Source organism: Chiloscyllium punctatum, chromosome 13, assembly GCF_047496795.1.
Source record: "Chiloscyllium punctatum isolate Juve2018m chromosome 13, sChiPun1.3, whole genome shotgun sequence".
Classification (NCBI taxonomy): domain Eukaryota; kingdom Metazoa; phylum Chordata; class Chondrichthyes; order Orectolobiformes; family Hemiscylliidae; genus Chiloscyllium; species Chiloscyllium punctatum.
The window spans coordinates 88,430,343-88,447,819 of NC_092751.1; the positions used below are offsets into that span (position 1 = coordinate 88,430,343).

A 17,477-nucleotide genomic window follows, 5' to 3' on the forward strand; every position below is an offset into this window, starting at 1 on the left:
GATTTTGCAGGCTAGACCATTAAGTCCCAACTTCAGTCTTTGGTCTGCTGCGTTTTGCAATATTTTAAATAAATGCAGTCAAATTATAGCCATTTCCCCATCACTGCCACCACAGAGAGACTTCCATGGCCCACCAGGCCTGTGATTGACCACTGGGTTATCCTGTTTCCTCATTCACAGTCTGGTCTTGGCCAGAGTATCTTCCACATGGGTAAATAAATAAACCTGGACTGCTTCTGGATTTTATGGTGTCTCCCAACTTCACCATCCACTTTATGATCTTGCAATAGACTGTGTACACTTCCTGCATCTTCATTATCATAAAAAATATCATAATTGCTATCTCCTCATGTACTTTTCTCTCCTATAGTTTCTGAACTGCATTCACTACAGCTGCAATCAACCTCAGACAAGGGTTTGGTGAGACTCTATGCTGACTTCCCTTTACCCAAGTCATCATTATGCCATCAAGGGAATTGAATTGAATTGAATTGAATTTACTTCTTGTGATGTGTACCGAGGCACAGTGAAAAGCTTTGTCTTATGAGCAATACAGGCAGATCACAGAGTTAAGTAGCATAGGTAAGTAAATAAAAGGTAAACAGCAGCAAAAACAAAAACACAGGTACAGGCAAATGTTAAGAGTCTGAGAGTCCATTCAGTACTCTAACAGCAGTAAGGTAGAAACTATTTTGAAACCAGCTGGTGCATGTATTCAGGCTTCTGTACCTTCTCCCCAGTGGTAGAGGTTGTAGAAAAACATTGCCTGAGTGGGATGGATCTTTAAGAATGCTGGCGGCTTTCCTTGACAGTGGGCCTGGTAGATGGATTCTATAGACGGGAGGTTGGCCTCTGTGATTGTCCAGACAGAGTTCACCACTCTCTGTAACTGTCTCTGATCTTGAATGGTACAGTTGCCATACCAGGTAGTGATATATCCAGACAGAATGCTCTCAATGGCTCACTTATAAAAGTTGGCGAGGGTATTTGCCGTCATGCCAAATTCCCTCAGTTGCCTGAGGAAGAAGAGATGTTGTTGGGCCTTTGTAACCTGTGCATCCACATGAGGAGTCCAAGAAAGCTTGTTGTGGATGACCACTCCCAAGAGTCTGACACTCTTCACTCATTCCACTTCTGTGCTGTTAATGTGTAGGGGGGCCTGAGTAACATCCTGCCAAAAGTCAATAATGAGTTCCTTGGTTTTGCCAGCATTGAGAGCTAGGTTGTTCTCAGTGCACCATTTTTCCAGGTCTTTCATCTCCCGTCTGTAGTCTGTTTTGTCGCCATCTGAGATTCGACTGACTATGGAGGTGTCATCAGCAAACTTGTAAATGGCATTAGTCTGGTATTTTGCAACTCAGTTATGGGTAAACAGTGAGTACAGTAGGGGGTTGCAGTGTTGAGTGTCAGTGAGGATGAAATATTGTCCCCAATCTTCACTGATTGTGACCTGTGGGTCAAGAAACTGAAGATCTAGTTGCAGAGAGTGGGGCTCAGTCTGAGATCACTAAGTTTAGTAATCAGTTTCGAGGGGATAATAGTGTTGAAGGCTGAATTGTACTCAATGAGTAGGATTCTTACGTAGCTGTTCTTGGTGTCAAGATGTTCTAGGGACGAGTGAAGGGCAAGTGATACGGCATCTGCTGTATCGCTAATCCACGGCATCTGCTGTGGATCTGTTGGTCAGATAGGCACACCAGAGTGGGTCAAGAGTAGTGGGGAGGCTGGAGTTGATTAATGCCATGACCAGCTTTTTAAAGCACTTCATGACCACCAAGGTTAGGGCCACTGGGCAGCAGTCATTGAGACATGCTGCATGATCCTTCTTAGGCACAGGGATGATGTTGGCCTTCTTGAAACAGGCAGGGACAGTGGCCTGCTGCAAGGAGAGGTTGAAGATGTTCGAGAAGACCTCTGCCAGTTGATCTGTGCAAGGTATGAGTGCACGGCCTGGTACTCCATCTGGTCCCATCACTTTCCTTGGATTCACGTGAAGGATAACTGATCTGACCTCTGATGCAGTGACTGTTGGGATAAATTTGTCAGGACTTGTCGGAACAGGTGTTACCTCTCCGCCAAAATTCTGCTCAAAGCGAGCATAGAAGGCGTGGAGACAATCTGGGAAGGATGTGTCATTGTCTACTACCTTGCACGGTCTCTTCTTAGAACCTGTGATGTCACTCAGTCCTTGCCATCATCGCTGTGAGTATGTCTGGGTCTCTAGTTTGGATTGGTGTTGGTCCTTGGCTGTCTTATTGGCTCTGCGAAGGTCACACTTGGATTCCTTAAATTTGAGTGGGTCTCCTGATCTGAAGGCCTTATGCCTGGTTTTTAGCATGGTCTATATGTCCTGATTCATCCAGGGTTTCCTGTTGTGGAACACCTGGTTTGACTTCCTCAGTATGCAGTCCTCCACACACCTGCTGATCAAGTCTGTGACGGTGGTGGCATACGCATCCAGTTATTAACCCTGGACTACTTTCCACATTTATTTCCTATTTTCCAGTTACTATCAGGTTCTTATGCATCCTAATTTCTATGCCATTTCAGCCTTTCGCTAATCCATTTCCATGTGCATTTGACTTAATTGTGGATCTGAGACCATCACATTATTTGCACTTGTGTTTTTTTTTTCTTTGCTTCCTTTCCCTTTACCTCTTTTAGATCCCTTTCTGCTTTTCTCATGTCTCCTTTCACTTCTCTAAATTTGGGTACTCTGGCTCCCCAATTTCTGACTCCTGACAAGGTCATCTGATGGCAGACAGCAATCCCTCCAGGGGTATGTCCGTTCAGTTCAAATGAACCTCTGGTCAGCTGACTTAAGCACTGCTCACTGGGAAGTGGATGGGTAGTCACTGGACTAGTAATCCATAGGCCTAGGCTAGTACTTTGGAAACAAGGGTCCAAATCCATGCCAGCTAGTGGATTTAAATCCAATCAATAAAATCTTGAATTGGAAAACTAGGTTCAGTGTTGATGCCATTAAACTACCATTGATTGCGATAAAAACCCATCCAATATCCTTTAGCAACCTGCCATACCTACCTGACCTGGCCTACATGTAACTCCAGCCCCACAGCAATGTGGTTCACTCTTAACTGCCCTTCAAAATAGCTTAGCAAGCCATTCATTTCTGCAATAATTAGGGATGGGCAACAAATTTGTGGTGTTAACTACTTTTTTTATGGTGAAGCAGCTTCAAAACTACACCTTAGGGACTTATCCAAATTAGACATTTTCTAAGGTTTTGCAGTCCAATAATAATATATGAAAACATGCTTAAGCCAAAAAGTAAAAGCTTTTAAAATAAATTGAATAACCCAGACAGAAAAATTAACTGGCACGTTTATATCCCATATAAATATTAACTCTTATAATATTATAGCTTTTTTTAAAAAACTTTACAAAAATGTTCTCTCTAGAAAACTGTCATTTCCTTTCCACTTTCATTCCCATCATTTTCGCTAGGAAGCAAGAAATGGATCAATCCATCAATATTTCCATAGATTACATCAATGTTGCACTTCAGCTGACTTAGCCAGAGGTACATTTGAACCGAACGGAGATACCCCCTGAAGGGATTGCCCTCTGCCACCAGATGACCTTGCCAGGACTAGCAAACTTGGATTTCTTAGTGGAAATGTTAGACAAATCTTGGGTTTGAAAGAAAACTTCTGAGTTGTGTTTCAATGCTTCAATATTGTGCCAATTAGGGGAATAAACCAGTTCTTAAACAAGTAAATGTTTAGGCAGATTTTAATACCTTCATTCATACTGGAGCCTACAAGACTGTCAGCTCAGGATTACTCCTAAAATAATTTAGAAATCTTCAGCCTGGCACCAGAGCAAAATGGAACCTATATTGCTTAGCAAATCCAAAATTTCAGGTATTACTGGAGAAGTAACATCATTTTATTCATGCATCTGATATCACAACAACAAAATGTACGCAAGTAGGAAATGCAAAGTTCTGTGAAGCCCTGCAATGTTAATTGCTTCTTGCTGTCACATTATGAAAATGTTACTTGCCGTCCTGTCTGAATGGATTCACGTAAAATGACTTGGTTCTGATTTCAGCAGAGATCAGATTTGAATCATTTGACTAAATATGGTATTAGATGTTGCTTATAAAAATCTCAGCTGTAAAGTTCATATTTGCACTTACTTATTATTTCGGTGTCATTTATCTTGAAGCTACAAAGAACTTGATCAGCATTCCGTGCACGGGAAAATCCATTACCTCTTACCACAACTTGATATGATTCTGTAACAAGAGCAAAATAGACATAAATATAACAGACGCCTGCCAACATGGTCATCAACTGTATATCCCTTAAATTTAGAACACATGCATTGTTGTACTGATGCATCCTGCAGATTGACTGCATCTGAAGAATAATGGCGGTTCTGGAAGTCAGACAGTCAAGTTTGAACATGTTATGCAAGCTTCAAAAACTGACTGCAGAATAATCTTTGGCGACCTACCGCATTTTGAGATTTAACACCAACCTGACATCAAACACAGGAGTCTTGGTACAGCCACATGCTTTGATCATACAGCAAGCAACAATACTCCCAACAGAATTGCAATTATGAACATTTTTGCGTTTATGATAGGCTGAAGTCGACAGATTTTCGATTAACAAGAGACCAACAGTAATGAGGGGGCTGAAGGAAAAGTGCAGTTGAGACCAATTATTTTATTATATGGTGCAAAAGGCTCAACAGGCCAAACAGCAAACTCCTGCATCAAATTCGTAAGTGCTGAATAATGAGTAAAACTCAATCCTTATTTTATATACAAAATACTATAAACTCCTTTAGTTCTGATTGATGTGAGGAAATCTCCTTTTATGTGAGAATGCAATAGTACTGATTTCAATCCCAATACTAAATACAGAAGTACAGTTAATGTTTCTGTACTGAATTAAAAATCAATCACTGAATTTAATGAATTTTATCAGAAGCTATTACTACAGAGCTTTATCTTTGTTGTATTTGTGACATTTGAGATTGCAAATGTAGTTCACCATTATGGATGTAATTTAATAAAATGCAAGTTTTCCCCTGAAGAGCTTTTCATATTGAAAGAAAAAGATAAGCATTTATATCGTGTCTTCACATTTCAGGACATCCCAAAGCACTTTGCAGCATCTTAAGTATTTTTGAAGTATTGACACTAGTGTAGTTTTAAAAAGAGACAGACAAATTCAACACACCAAGATACCATAAACAGCAATGTGATAATGGCCAAATGATCTGCTCTAATGATGTTGATTGAGAAATACATATTGCCAAAGGAACTCTCCTGCCTTTCTTTGAAATAGTGCCATGAGGCATTTTTAGTCTGCCTGAGAGGGTAAAGGGAGATTTGATTTAATGTCTTAGACAAAAGACAGCACCTCCAACAGTCCAGCACTCACTCAGCACTGCATTCGAGTATCACATTCTAATTACTTAGAGGCAAGAGTGCTACCACTGAACCATGGGGAACTTAAATTGAACTAAGTCAGGAAATTCTTTCCATCCTTGATATTCATTTTAAAAACCCCACCATTAAAATAAAATGCCTTTATACTGGGAAATTCAGTATTTCACTTATAATTGCCTGACATAAGCCTGTTAGTTCAGATTGTTAGCCAGCATGTTAGTGTCATTTTATCTGAATATAGGCACAAATCATATGGTGAGTTTCATAGGTGCCTGAAGATGACAATATGTTGAACGTGTATTCATTCATATTCCTGTTTACCAGAAGTTTGTCAGAGAGAGGCACGAGATATTCTCTCACTGTGCAACCTCTTTTGTCATTTACATTTTACTTGTGTCTCAACGATAAAGAATACTTAGTACCGATTAAATATGAGTTATGTACTTGCCCTCTTTCTGTTTTACTGTATTGTTACATATGTATGGCTGACCTTGTGAGCATTTGATTATTTGTCAATTTTCATTATCTGAAGGTTCTCTATATTATGCAGAATAATGAAGATTCTGGCTTGTGTCTTTGATAGAGAGGAATAACCCCTGAGCTCACTTTCATATTTTTAAATGGCATTTTGGTGTCTACCTACCAGAATAGTTTCCTTTTAATTGAAACAATTTTCAAAATATTGAGCTTGCCATAATGTTGAATATAACTGAATATTTATCTGAAATCTTCTAAAGACTGATCAATATAATCTATTATATTGCATAATTAAACAAAATAGTTGTCAGATATTGGGGTAATTATTGTTCTATAAGTATATCACAATTAAATAGGATGTTTTTACTTTCTTCTTCACAATATTTTAAAAATATTGGAATGAAGAATCTAAATAATGATAATGATTACCACAAGATATTCAAGTTCACTAAAAAATAAAAAAAATAAAAAATGGCAGGCACGAGGCAAACAAAGCCGTGAGTACAAAAATTGTGGACTGCTCTCTTGTTAATGTCACAGGGTTTAATCACGTCATTATAGCTTACATCTATGGTTCTTCTCATGTCCTACTTGCCATGTCAGCTGAGGTACAATACTAAACCTCTATTCTGTCAGCTAGCAACCAGTTCAAATCTCTAATAACATGTCATCACAATAAAGCAATCCTGTTCAATTTTACATTAAATTTCCTTTCGTTTCAAAGTCGTAGACCAGTTTACGAATCAAACCCTTGCTTGTGCCCGGCTATACGTGATTAATATGAAAGCTGAATGCCGAAATGGCTAATTCTATTTAATTTCAGGTTCTGACTGTGACCGAGTCCTTTTCTTTCTTAGTTACTGTCAGATTGTACATTTGTCGATTTTGACAAGATAGCAAAGGGAAAAAGGTCAGCTCTGAAATAATCGGGCAGCGCTGGCAGCGAGATGGTGGGTTGAAGCTGGTGCGCGCTGGCTGTGCTGTCGGCTCTGTTTTTGTGACTCTGATGAGAAGCTGACTGTTTGCATCCACACCTGGTAGTTGACGTGGCCAGTAGGATGCCACATCCAGCAAAACCTTTCAATCATGTCTCTGTACCATGAGCATAATCAAAGCAATGATGCTGTCAACTTGTATACAATGCACCTCCAACTCCAAACTGATGGCCTGTTTACAGGCTGCACGTCCTGGTCATTTCAAATCAACCTTATTACGAAGATAGCAGTGCGTTGCTCTGTATCAGGAGTTGCAGGATGCAAATATTGTTCATGAATCCATCAGTATGCAGGCAGAAAGCATGAAGTGGCATGTTATAGAAATAGTGATATCTTCACACATGTCTGTCACAATTCAGGAATGCCATTTATTATTATTTTTCAATTCTGTTAGTGAACACTCTGTACTGACAGATTGGACTACGTAAACATTTAGCTAGTATTTTACAGTATAATATTAAGAACGTTAAGGCTTTCATTTCAAAAATGCCCTGATTTATATAGTACAAGAAAAAGGTCAGAAATGGATGACCATTAATTTATAAAACATAATTTCTTAAGGCTTTCAAATATATGCATTTCATTTTATAACAGTCAATAATGTTCTCTTTTTAATTGTTTTCATTTTTAATTTAGAATTGGGGAAATATATGGAATCAATTGACCGAATAGACTCAAAGTGATAGATTTCTATATTTTTAATTCAGTGCATCATTCTGACTGTAGAATGTCAAAGTGTAAATGTTAATGAACATCGTAAAGCAATAGTGAGGAATGTTAACTTGGATGGTCAGATTCATTTTTGCTAAATTTCTTTGACAAAGTTTGAAACTATAATACCTGTCACAAACAAATTATATATGTAACACATATTAAAGTCTACATTTGAAATGTGAAATAATTTTATAGAAACAAGTTTTGGTTTCAAGCTTTGGTTTTTGAAATGATTATTAAGTTTTCACATATAAAGACTTAAATGTTTAATTTTGTATAAATTCTATGAGGGTAATTATAAGCTAACCAGTTGGTAGACACAGGAGAAGAACAACGTAGAATTACAATCCATCCAAAATCATCAGTTTCAGAATTAGCTATTTAGTTTTAAAATTATATCCTATATAATTACATCCATAACTTGATGAATGGTGGTGTAATATTTAACCTGCATATGAACTGAATTTTGTTGCTATTGCAGGGATTCTATGACAACTAATTGAATATGAGCTTAATTACAAGTTTTAAGCTACCAAGGCAGCATTGCTCAAATTTGTAAATTATATTGGTATGAGAAATTATTTATCAAAATACTATTCCACTCCTATTATTCACCTTTCAACCATTCTTAATTAAATAATTCAACCAACATTTTCACCTCAGATCAGTCACAGGATTATTCTTTGGCTATTGTTACTGAAGCACCAATACTGGCTGTACAAATCAATAAAACAATTTTAGGAATAACACTTGAAGCTGTAGGATAGATGGAAAAGATTATTGGGAATACAAAGACTCACAAAATATTTATCTATCAAAATTTCATACCCCATGGAAAGTGACTGAGCTTTAATTCTTCACTCACAGGAGAAAAGGAAACTTTGCAGAACCTGGTATCAAATACATTACTTAAAGCATATGAAGTAAAATTTGTCTTAGCTAAAAATGGAAAGTGAATGGGAGAAAATGAAATGTTTTATCCTGAACCTTTTTCACGAAGGTCCCTTTTACATTAATGCACAGGATGAATTTCACCCTCATCATTGCAGGAAACTGTACAGTGGTCTTCAAAAGGAATTAACTAAATGGCTTTAATCTATTTTATTCTTGTCTACAGACGGAAAACTGTCAAGACCATTCCCAATCTTCTAGACTTCATAGCATACCTATTGATATAACTACAAAGGGCATCAGCCACAATATAGAACTTCCAACATAATATGTGGCACAGTGGAAAGCAGTTTTTGATTCTACTTCTGTGCATTAACAATTGATGTCAATATTGATTTGCTCACTGTATGCTGCAATGTTAAATTTGTCTGAATATCTGAAATAAATTACACTGCAACAGTTTCAGTAACCACACAAAAATAATTATTGGCATGCACGCTGGTCAGTTAAACTCTTGGCTTTAGCTTGATCAGCTAGATTCATGATTTTTGCCTTGATCTCTATTACTGGTCAGCTTCCACACAAAGTCCTTTCTCTTTACTGATTGGGCGGCATTCGCTCACAGTGGTTGCTTGTATTCAAATTATGACTGCTGCAAGAAGTGATTGTAAAAGTATTTTGAAAAGTTATAAAATCAGGAAGTATGATATAAAATTTAGTGCTCGTTATTAGCAGCTAATTATACATTTGTGCCCTTTTTCTTAGAAAGTAAGAATGTAAATATGAATGCCAATCAGCTAGATATGCAGTCAGTGAAACTTTTTCTCATCTAGGTGGTATCTTGATTCAAAAGGTTGTGGACAAAAGACTGTTATAAAATGTGTTATCCACTTAAGCATCTCTAACATTCCTTTCAATGCAAGATTGTGGTTGTGAATCTGACTTATGTCATACAACTTGTGAACCACCTTCAGATATGAACTAACTTATGTCCTTTGTGTTACAAGTCTAGGCCTGATTGCTTTTAAGAGAACCCCGACTATAAAATAATAAAGAAACTGGTTAAGCATGAAATTTACAAACTGCACAAATGTGCATATTACTTTGTTTCCTTTCAATCTGAGTTCAACTAGTGATTAAATGAATAATGCAAAGATGCTTCTCTAGAATATATCTTAACCACTACATTACACTTTCTTAAAGAATTCTCTTTCATCAATGTTTTAGTCTTTATCACTAAATGATGGGTTGTTTTAGATTAGAAAGCCAAGCCTACCTCCTGCACAGACATGTGATGGTTCAGCCGCCAGAATTTCAATGCAAGATTTCTTAAGAATCTGGTAAAATAGAGACAGAGTCATAAATATGTACAGCACAGAAACAGACCCTTCGGTCCAACTCATCCATGCTGACCAGATATCCTACATAAATCTAGACCCATTTGCCAGCATTTGGCCCATATCCTTCTAAACCCTTCCTATTCATATATCTATCAAGTTACCTTTTAAATGTTGTAATTGTACCCCTCCACCACTTCCTCTGGCAACTCATTCCACGCACGCACCACCCTCTGCATGAAAAGGTTGCCCCATAAATATTTTAAAATATTTTTAAATATTTAAATATTTTCCCTCTTACCCTAAACCTATGCCCTCTAGTTTTGGACTCCCTCACCCCAGGGAAAAGACCTTGTCTATTTACCCTAACTATGCTCTGGATGATTTAATGAGGGGCTGCGTGGCTCTAAAAACCCCAGCTTCCAACGCCCCAGTCTATTCAGCCTCTCATTATTGCTCAAACCCTCCAATCCTGGCAACATCCCTGTAAATCTTTTCTAAACCTTTTCAAGTTTCACAACATCCTTCCTGTAGCAGGGATACCAGAATTGCACATAGTAATCACTTCCCATGTAGTCTATGCTTTCTCTCTCTTTCTCCCTTTTGAAGTGCCATTGTTTTGATATTTTTTCCTAAAGTTCAAAAATAATGCAACAGCTTGTAAAACAGTAATTACTGCTCCTGAAATTCAATGAAATTAGCTCAACTGAAAATACCTCAAAAAAACAAGCAGCTCTTACAACTACAATTTTTTTCCCGTCCTCCATTTTGGATTACCCAGAAACCTTTATTGAGAAAGAATACTTCGATATCCAAAGAATTTAACGACAAACATACTTGTAAAATGGTAGTTTGTACTTTAAATTCATTTGAAATAAGGAATGGAGAATAATTTGTTGCTTAAAAATTGCATGAAAGCACCATTTTACTTAAAGCCACCACATCATCCAAGTTGAACCTACCGAATCAATTACACTTCCTAATGCTTGAAATCCACCTTTCACTGGGAAAACATGATCAATGCTGTCAGCTATCTTCGCCAACTAGAAAAGAATGAAAGTTCATGATTAGAAAAGGTTTGGGTGGTGAATCATTGATAGTTTATTTTCTGGTTTTAACTAGACAATAGACACTAGACATCCCTTAGGTCTTTAGAGCCACGTAGCCCCTCATTATACAATCAGAAAGTGCTGGAGAAACTCAACAAGTCTGGCATCATATATGGAAGGAGAAACAAGGGTAGCATTTCATGCCTGATATTTCTCTTTTCACAGATGCTGTTAAATCTGCTGAGTTTCTGTAGTGCTTTCTATTTTAATGTCAGATGTCTGGATTTTAATTTACTCTATAATTTCCTGAGTTATCTGCATTGCTGTTCCAAGCCTTCTGCTGAAACTTTTCAAATTTCATTAGCATAGCTCCACACTATTCAAATCAATTTGACTGTGAATTTCCTAGTTTGCTTGTGGCATACAGTCACACCAAGAAATTGTGTTGTAGATGGTCTGAAAATCACCAATTGGCAGGGTAAATTATAGGTAAAAACAATGACTGCAGATGCTGGAAACCAGAGTCTAGATGGTGCTGGAAGAGCACAGCAGTTCAGGCAGCATCCGAGGAGCAATAAAATCGACATTTCGGGCAAAAGCCCTTCATCAGGAATACAGGCAGAGAGCCTGAAGCGTGGAGAGATAAGTGAGAGGAGGGTGGGGGTGGGGAGAAAGTAGCATAGAGTACAATAGGTGAGTGGGGAAGGGGATGAAGGTGATAGATTGGGGGCGAGGGTGGAGTGAATAGGTGGAAAAGAAGATAGGCAGGTAGGACAAGTCATGGGGACAGTGCTGAGCTGGAAGTTTGGAACTGGGGTGAGGTGGGGGAAGGGGAAATGAAGTCCACATTGATGCCCTGGGGTTGAAGTGTTCCAAGGTGGAAGATGAGGCATTCTTCCTCCAGACACCTGGTGGTGAGGGCTCTTACGTATATCTCAGCTTGAAAGAAGTATTCAAACTCTGCAACTCCATCTCTTCAGTTTATCTGGGCAATTTTGTTTGCTTGACTTTTCTTCACATCCTCAAATTCCTCATGAGAGTTCTGTGAATGTCAGAAGCCAATTTTTCTTTGCATCTTTGTCCTTTATAATGCATTTGGAATGACAAAGTCACTGGAATGGCTATCCACAGGGGCAGTCCCATAATTGTCATTATTATGAAGGAGGAAGTGCACAGACAAAAGCATGGACCTTGAGATACAATTGCAGGAGACCTCAACAAACTCACTGCAAATTCCTGGAAATGTTTCCTGGACCAGTCATTTGCAATGTGACAGTTGAGGTGAGAGAAAGCATCAGGAAGAATTTATTAAATAAATCAAATTGTGAAAATGCAACATATACCTGTGTTTCATTGAAATCTTTCACACCAACGCAATAAATTGTAGCTCCATAACTTCTGGCCCTATCAGCCTATGCAAAGAAAAGACAAGTTTGTCAATTTTTTTATGATTGAAAACAAATTGGAGATTTAATTTCTTTTCTTTTAGTTATGGATACTTACTTCCCGTTGTGCAAGATCATACAAACGATCAATTAATTCCCCATCTGTCAATGCAATGATGACACTAGCAGCTCGAAACCCTGTAATTGCAAATCAGCATCAGTATTTTTCCAGCAAAAGACATTTCAATATCATGAAATTATGCATTATTTAACTTACCATCCAGTACTTCTACAGCATTTAACATCTTGAAGTAACTCAGCATCAAACCAAGTCAAGGAAAAGTAGCACTTACAGATTTTTGAATGCATGTCCATTGACTAATAACCCTCCAAGGGGAGGAAAGAAAACATATCTTTTTGTTAGCAGGATAACTTTGATGTGGTAATATACTAAGTTCTACTAAGTGAACTAATTACTCAACCAATACAATCATTTCCTTGAAAAATTAAATATGGTAGAGACAAAATAGCTAGTTTGAGCTTCATAAATTACAAGGAATTAGCTTGAAAGAATTCTAAACGAACATATTCATCCAAAGTTCTGCAAGTTAAAGCAGTTTTTTTGTCTTCAGTCTGCTTTCTTTCAAAAGTATACTTTGCTCATTGCTGTTCATTCTTGTGCATTAGAAGACCCCTGCATAGGAATTGATTTTCCATCCTCATTATGAATGAAATGCACCTAAAAACATACAACCTACATATAGGGCTGGTGTCAACATTATGATCAAACCAGAGGCCTATCTCTCCTCTTGTCTGCCTGATGTCCTCCAGTCTCAGAATCCCAAACTTATTCCCGCTCCCTTGGCTTGCCATTCTTAATGCCCCATCCCCCACTCAACTGCACAAGGATGTATAAAATGCTTTCTAGCTTTGCACCACTACCCTTACCTCTGAGTCATTTTAACCAGAGAAAGGTTTTTGGTTTTCATTTTAAAAATGAACTTAAATATTGTCTGGTATTAGCTTTTTGCTTTCCATTGTAGTAATGTGCAGTGGCAGCGCCGTGTATAAAAGTCAACGCACATTAAAATCAAATTTCCCGCTCTCTGGGGAGCTGCATTGATTCATGGGTGATTTTCCAAAAAGCAGCAAATTTGATTTTAATCCATAATGACTGCTTGATGCACTGCCACTGCTGCACACTAAAATAATCGTGTAGCGAGAGACTGAGAATTAAATTATTTTAATTAGTCTTTTCAGTGTGGATCAGAACATTTTCTTAAATATTGCAACTTGTGATTAAGGCTGATAAAACAAAGTGAGATCATATTTTAAACAAAACCAAACATCAGAAAGAGGAGAGCAACAGACTGCAATTAAGAAAGAAACAAGCAAGAGATTGTCAGGCATTTATAACTTACATCTTCATTTTCTACATTGCTGATGAAACTCAGTCTCTGTTTGACTATGGGCACAGGTCAGGTATATTTCATTTGACAACTGTCAGTTCCAATGGTGTAGTTAGAGATTGTGTTACAAGTTAACAAATATCACACTGATGCTGCAGATGAACACAGGGATCCAAGCACAGTACTACAAGACAAGATGGACATTTTCTCTTCTCTGGGAGAAAGTGAGGACTGCAGATGCTGGAGATCAGAGCTGAAAAATGTGTTGCTGGAAAAGCGCAGCAGGTCAGGCAGCATCCAAGGAGCAGGAGAATCGACGTTTCGGGCATAAGCCCTTCTCCTGCTCCTTGGATGCTGCCTGACCTGCTGCGCTTTTCCTGCAACACATTTTTCAGCTCATTTTCTCTTCTCTGCCAACCTTCCAATGGGCTATTTCAAGCTAATGGAACACACTATTGACTACATAGCCAACCAGTACAAATCTGTACCCAGGGACAAACACTAGCAGCACCAGTTACAGTAGCACACCTCATGTATTTAAGAGGAGTTTTGATTTGAACATGAAATAAGTTTATAAATTTCCCATTGCAAATACAATACAGAGAAATTGCTTGTCACTATTATCAGATTAACAGCCCAATTAGGGAACTCATATTCTGTGGTCAACCTGGCTGACCTCGTTACAATAACTACTAATGTACATAGTTCCCAGTCTCAGTATTGTGCAGGTAAATGTGCTAAACAGATGCTTTGTAAGAAAAATATTGGAGTGAGCTCTGAATGAGCTATTGCTATGGCTTCTGCCAACTGCACGGTACTGCCAGAGGTCAGGAATAGATCATTTGTTTGTTTCACTGCTGCATCTGAAGATGTACCAAGGAGAAAAATCTTAATGTTGGGTGTGTTTACAGTAAAAACATGAAAAATAACTTGTTTGAGGAGAAAGTATTGAATGAACTTGTGATAGAGGAACTATAGAAAATAAGTTTTTAAAAAATGCTTTCTAGCTTAAGTTTAAATTATCCTTGGAGTGAGTAATTATGCTGACCATTTGGCATTATTTTATGTAATGCATGGAATATTAGAATCATACAAAAGATTGGTTGACCTCATATATCTCACATACTTTGCAACATATTAAAATCCACAAGTTGAAAATATTAACAACGGTACTAACTTGCATTGATCTTCAGCAGTAGGGAAATAAGATTAGCACTGAAATATAGAAGGAAATATTTGAAGAGGTGACCAAAGAGGTAAAAGAGGTATGTTGCATGAATGGTCTAAAAGAATGAAAGTAGGTTGGGCTGTTAAATCTGGTCCAATCAGGGAGCCCTAGTTGACAGATAAGAACAGAACAGAAGACGTTTAGAAGATAAATTATAAAGGGTTGGGTCTAGGGAACTAAAGTCCCAATAATGTTGCTGCTGATTGTTTATAATAATGGCTGAAAGGAAGGAAGTTGCAATGGAGGCATGAATCAGAGAATTACAAAATATGGAGGTGGGTGAGAAGGCAGAGAGGTGTTTGGATGGTAGCTGTAGGAGTTATAGAAGTTACAGTGTAATAGGGAATACTACAAAGTGATTTAACCATAAGGATTTGGATCAAACACGGCCACTGGGAAACAAGGTTAACACCCACCTGAATTGTTTTCATGGTGAATCTGTTCAGTTGCCTGTAACAAGTTTAAATGAAACACAGTTACTAAATAACATTGATATGAACCTTGGTATAGAGATCAAATCAACACATTTTTAAAAGAAATAAAATTACAAACAGAACTTATGCTGTAAATTATACCTTTCTGAAGCCCTCGTGCATGAATGTATCTCCTCCAGGCACAACATTCCGAAGGGTTTGAAGACCTTCTCGTATGGCTTCTCTTTAATTAAAACATAATTACTCAAGTTCAAAAATAGTACGAAGCAGTGAGTTGGCTAATTTCAGTGAATTATTTCAAGACCAATAATGAAGATTGCTCATTTAAGAAAAATTGGGCTTTGTATAACAAACAAATACACAATTTGACCTAAATTTGAGCGAGCTGAGACAAGACTTACCGATTTGCTGTTAAACTCATTAAGGTTGTACTTCTTGTGGAGAACACAATAAAAGACATTCTTAACTGAGGACTGAAAACAGTTGATTATTAGTGATATTCCTTTGAGTATAACTATTTGATTGGACAGTAAATATGTTACATAAACTCGATGATACCTCAAATATTTCTCAGCCAGAAGTTCAACAAAAGAATATATTTCAATCCAATGGTTCATAACACTTCCAGACCTGAAAATAAAAAAAAAGTAAGATGTGCAATCAACATGAGTATTTGTTAGGCTGGACTACACAATTAGTAAGGAAATACTGCACTGCTAGGCGTGTTATCATTTGAATGAGACATTAAAACCTCCTGTTCTCTCAAAGTGGATGTAAAAATTCCATGACACCATTTGAATGATGATAGGGAAGTTCTCCCCATCTCCTGGCCTGTACCACCAGAAACACATTGAAATGTAAGAAATTGGAACAGGAGTCCCTCAAGTTTGCTCTGTCATTCACTAAGATCATGGCTGATCTTCAATTTCAACTTCACCTCCCTACCTGATATTAGGGATAGTACATTATAGCCTTTCCAACCAAGATGATTTCCCTTAGTTTCCAAACATCTGTCAACCTCAGTCTTGAATATACCCAACAATTGAGCATACAGACTTCCAAAGATTCATAGCTCCCTGAATGAAGGAAATACTGGGGCATATTTCATTTCTGAACTAGCCTCATAATAATTTATGAGTTTTACAAATTCAATAGCTACTAGCCAACTCTGGCTAGAGTTTATATTCTATACGAGGCAGTTATTAGGATCCAATCAGAACTAAAGAATATACAAACTTGCTGCAAACCAACACAGAGGTTCTATTTCTTAGTTGTGCACTCTGTAAATACTCAATACAAGTTTAAACAAGCCATGAACCTGGCTGATGATTCACCAGTGCTCATGTGCCTTACATCTTAAAGGGACACTGTCGCAACATAGCATACCCAAACTGTAAGACATTATAGTTTACACCATCAAACATTGGATACATAATGATTGAAACTGCAGAAGTTTGTTTATCAGCCCATCAGAAAGGGTGGTGCTTTCATGTACACTTGTTGCACTTGCTTCTCTGGATGAGTTGGTTTTGCTGGATGACCCACCACTTTTGCATTTATGTTTGATTTCTGAATCAGTACTTGGGCATACCTGGCTTTTGCTTTGGTGTGGGGCTTTGGACAAAGTTGAAGGTTGTTTTAGATCTCTGTGAATATTTTGAAGGCTCTGAGTATTTGTAATAAGTACAATGAGTGGATGAGTGCCTAACCATTGCAGTTTCAATGACCATTCTGGCCACACCCATCATGACCTCAGGATCAATAACTGGATATGTCAGAAATTTTGTGTTAAAAGAATTCATTATCTGGATAAATCAGGATTCATAAAATCCCTATAGTGCAAAAAAAGGGCATTTAGACCATCAAGTCTGCATCAACCCTCTGAAGAGTAGAAGGCCCAGATCCCCACCTTATTCCCATTGCAATGTATTTCCCATGGCTAATCCACCTAGCAGGCACATCCCTGGACACTACAAATAATTTACTATTGCCAATCAAACTAACTTGCACATCTCGGGATACCAAGTTCCCAGTCTCCATTAGAGACAGGGCTTCCTCAAGGCTAAAGAGCCAGGCATCATGATTGTCTGATTCAACCCCATTGTTTTCACACTGTTAATGCTCAGT

At 37.8% G+C, this 17,477-nt stretch overlaps 1 protein-coding gene across 1 annotated transcript in view; it reads right to left on the bottom strand.

Annotated features, from left to right (window-relative positions):
- antxr1d (ANTXR cell adhesion molecule 1d) overlaps nucleotides 1–17,477 on the bottom strand; it is a 124,689-nt gene that overhangs the window by 90,384 nt on the left and 16,828 nt on the right. The window contains exons 2-10 of the mRNA XM_072583156.1: nucleotides 15,909–15,980; nucleotides 15,752–15,823; nucleotides 15,492–15,573; nucleotides 15,333–15,366; nucleotides 12,398–12,477; nucleotides 12,238–12,306; nucleotides 10,808–10,888; nucleotides 9,785–9,845; nucleotides 4,166–4,264 (exon numbers count right to left, since the gene is read on the bottom strand). Of these exons, the coding sequence (XP_072439257.1) occupies nucleotides 4,166–4,264; nucleotides 9,785–9,845; nucleotides 10,808–10,888; nucleotides 12,238–12,306; nucleotides 12,398–12,477; nucleotides 15,333–15,366; nucleotides 15,492–15,573; nucleotides 15,752–15,823; nucleotides 15,909–15,980 (650 nt within the window). The remainder of the gene's footprint in view (nucleotides 1–4,165; nucleotides 4,265–9,784; nucleotides 9,846–10,807; nucleotides 10,889–12,237; nucleotides 12,307–12,397; nucleotides 12,478–15,332; nucleotides 15,367–15,491; nucleotides 15,574–15,751; nucleotides 15,824–15,908; nucleotides 15,981–17,477) is intronic.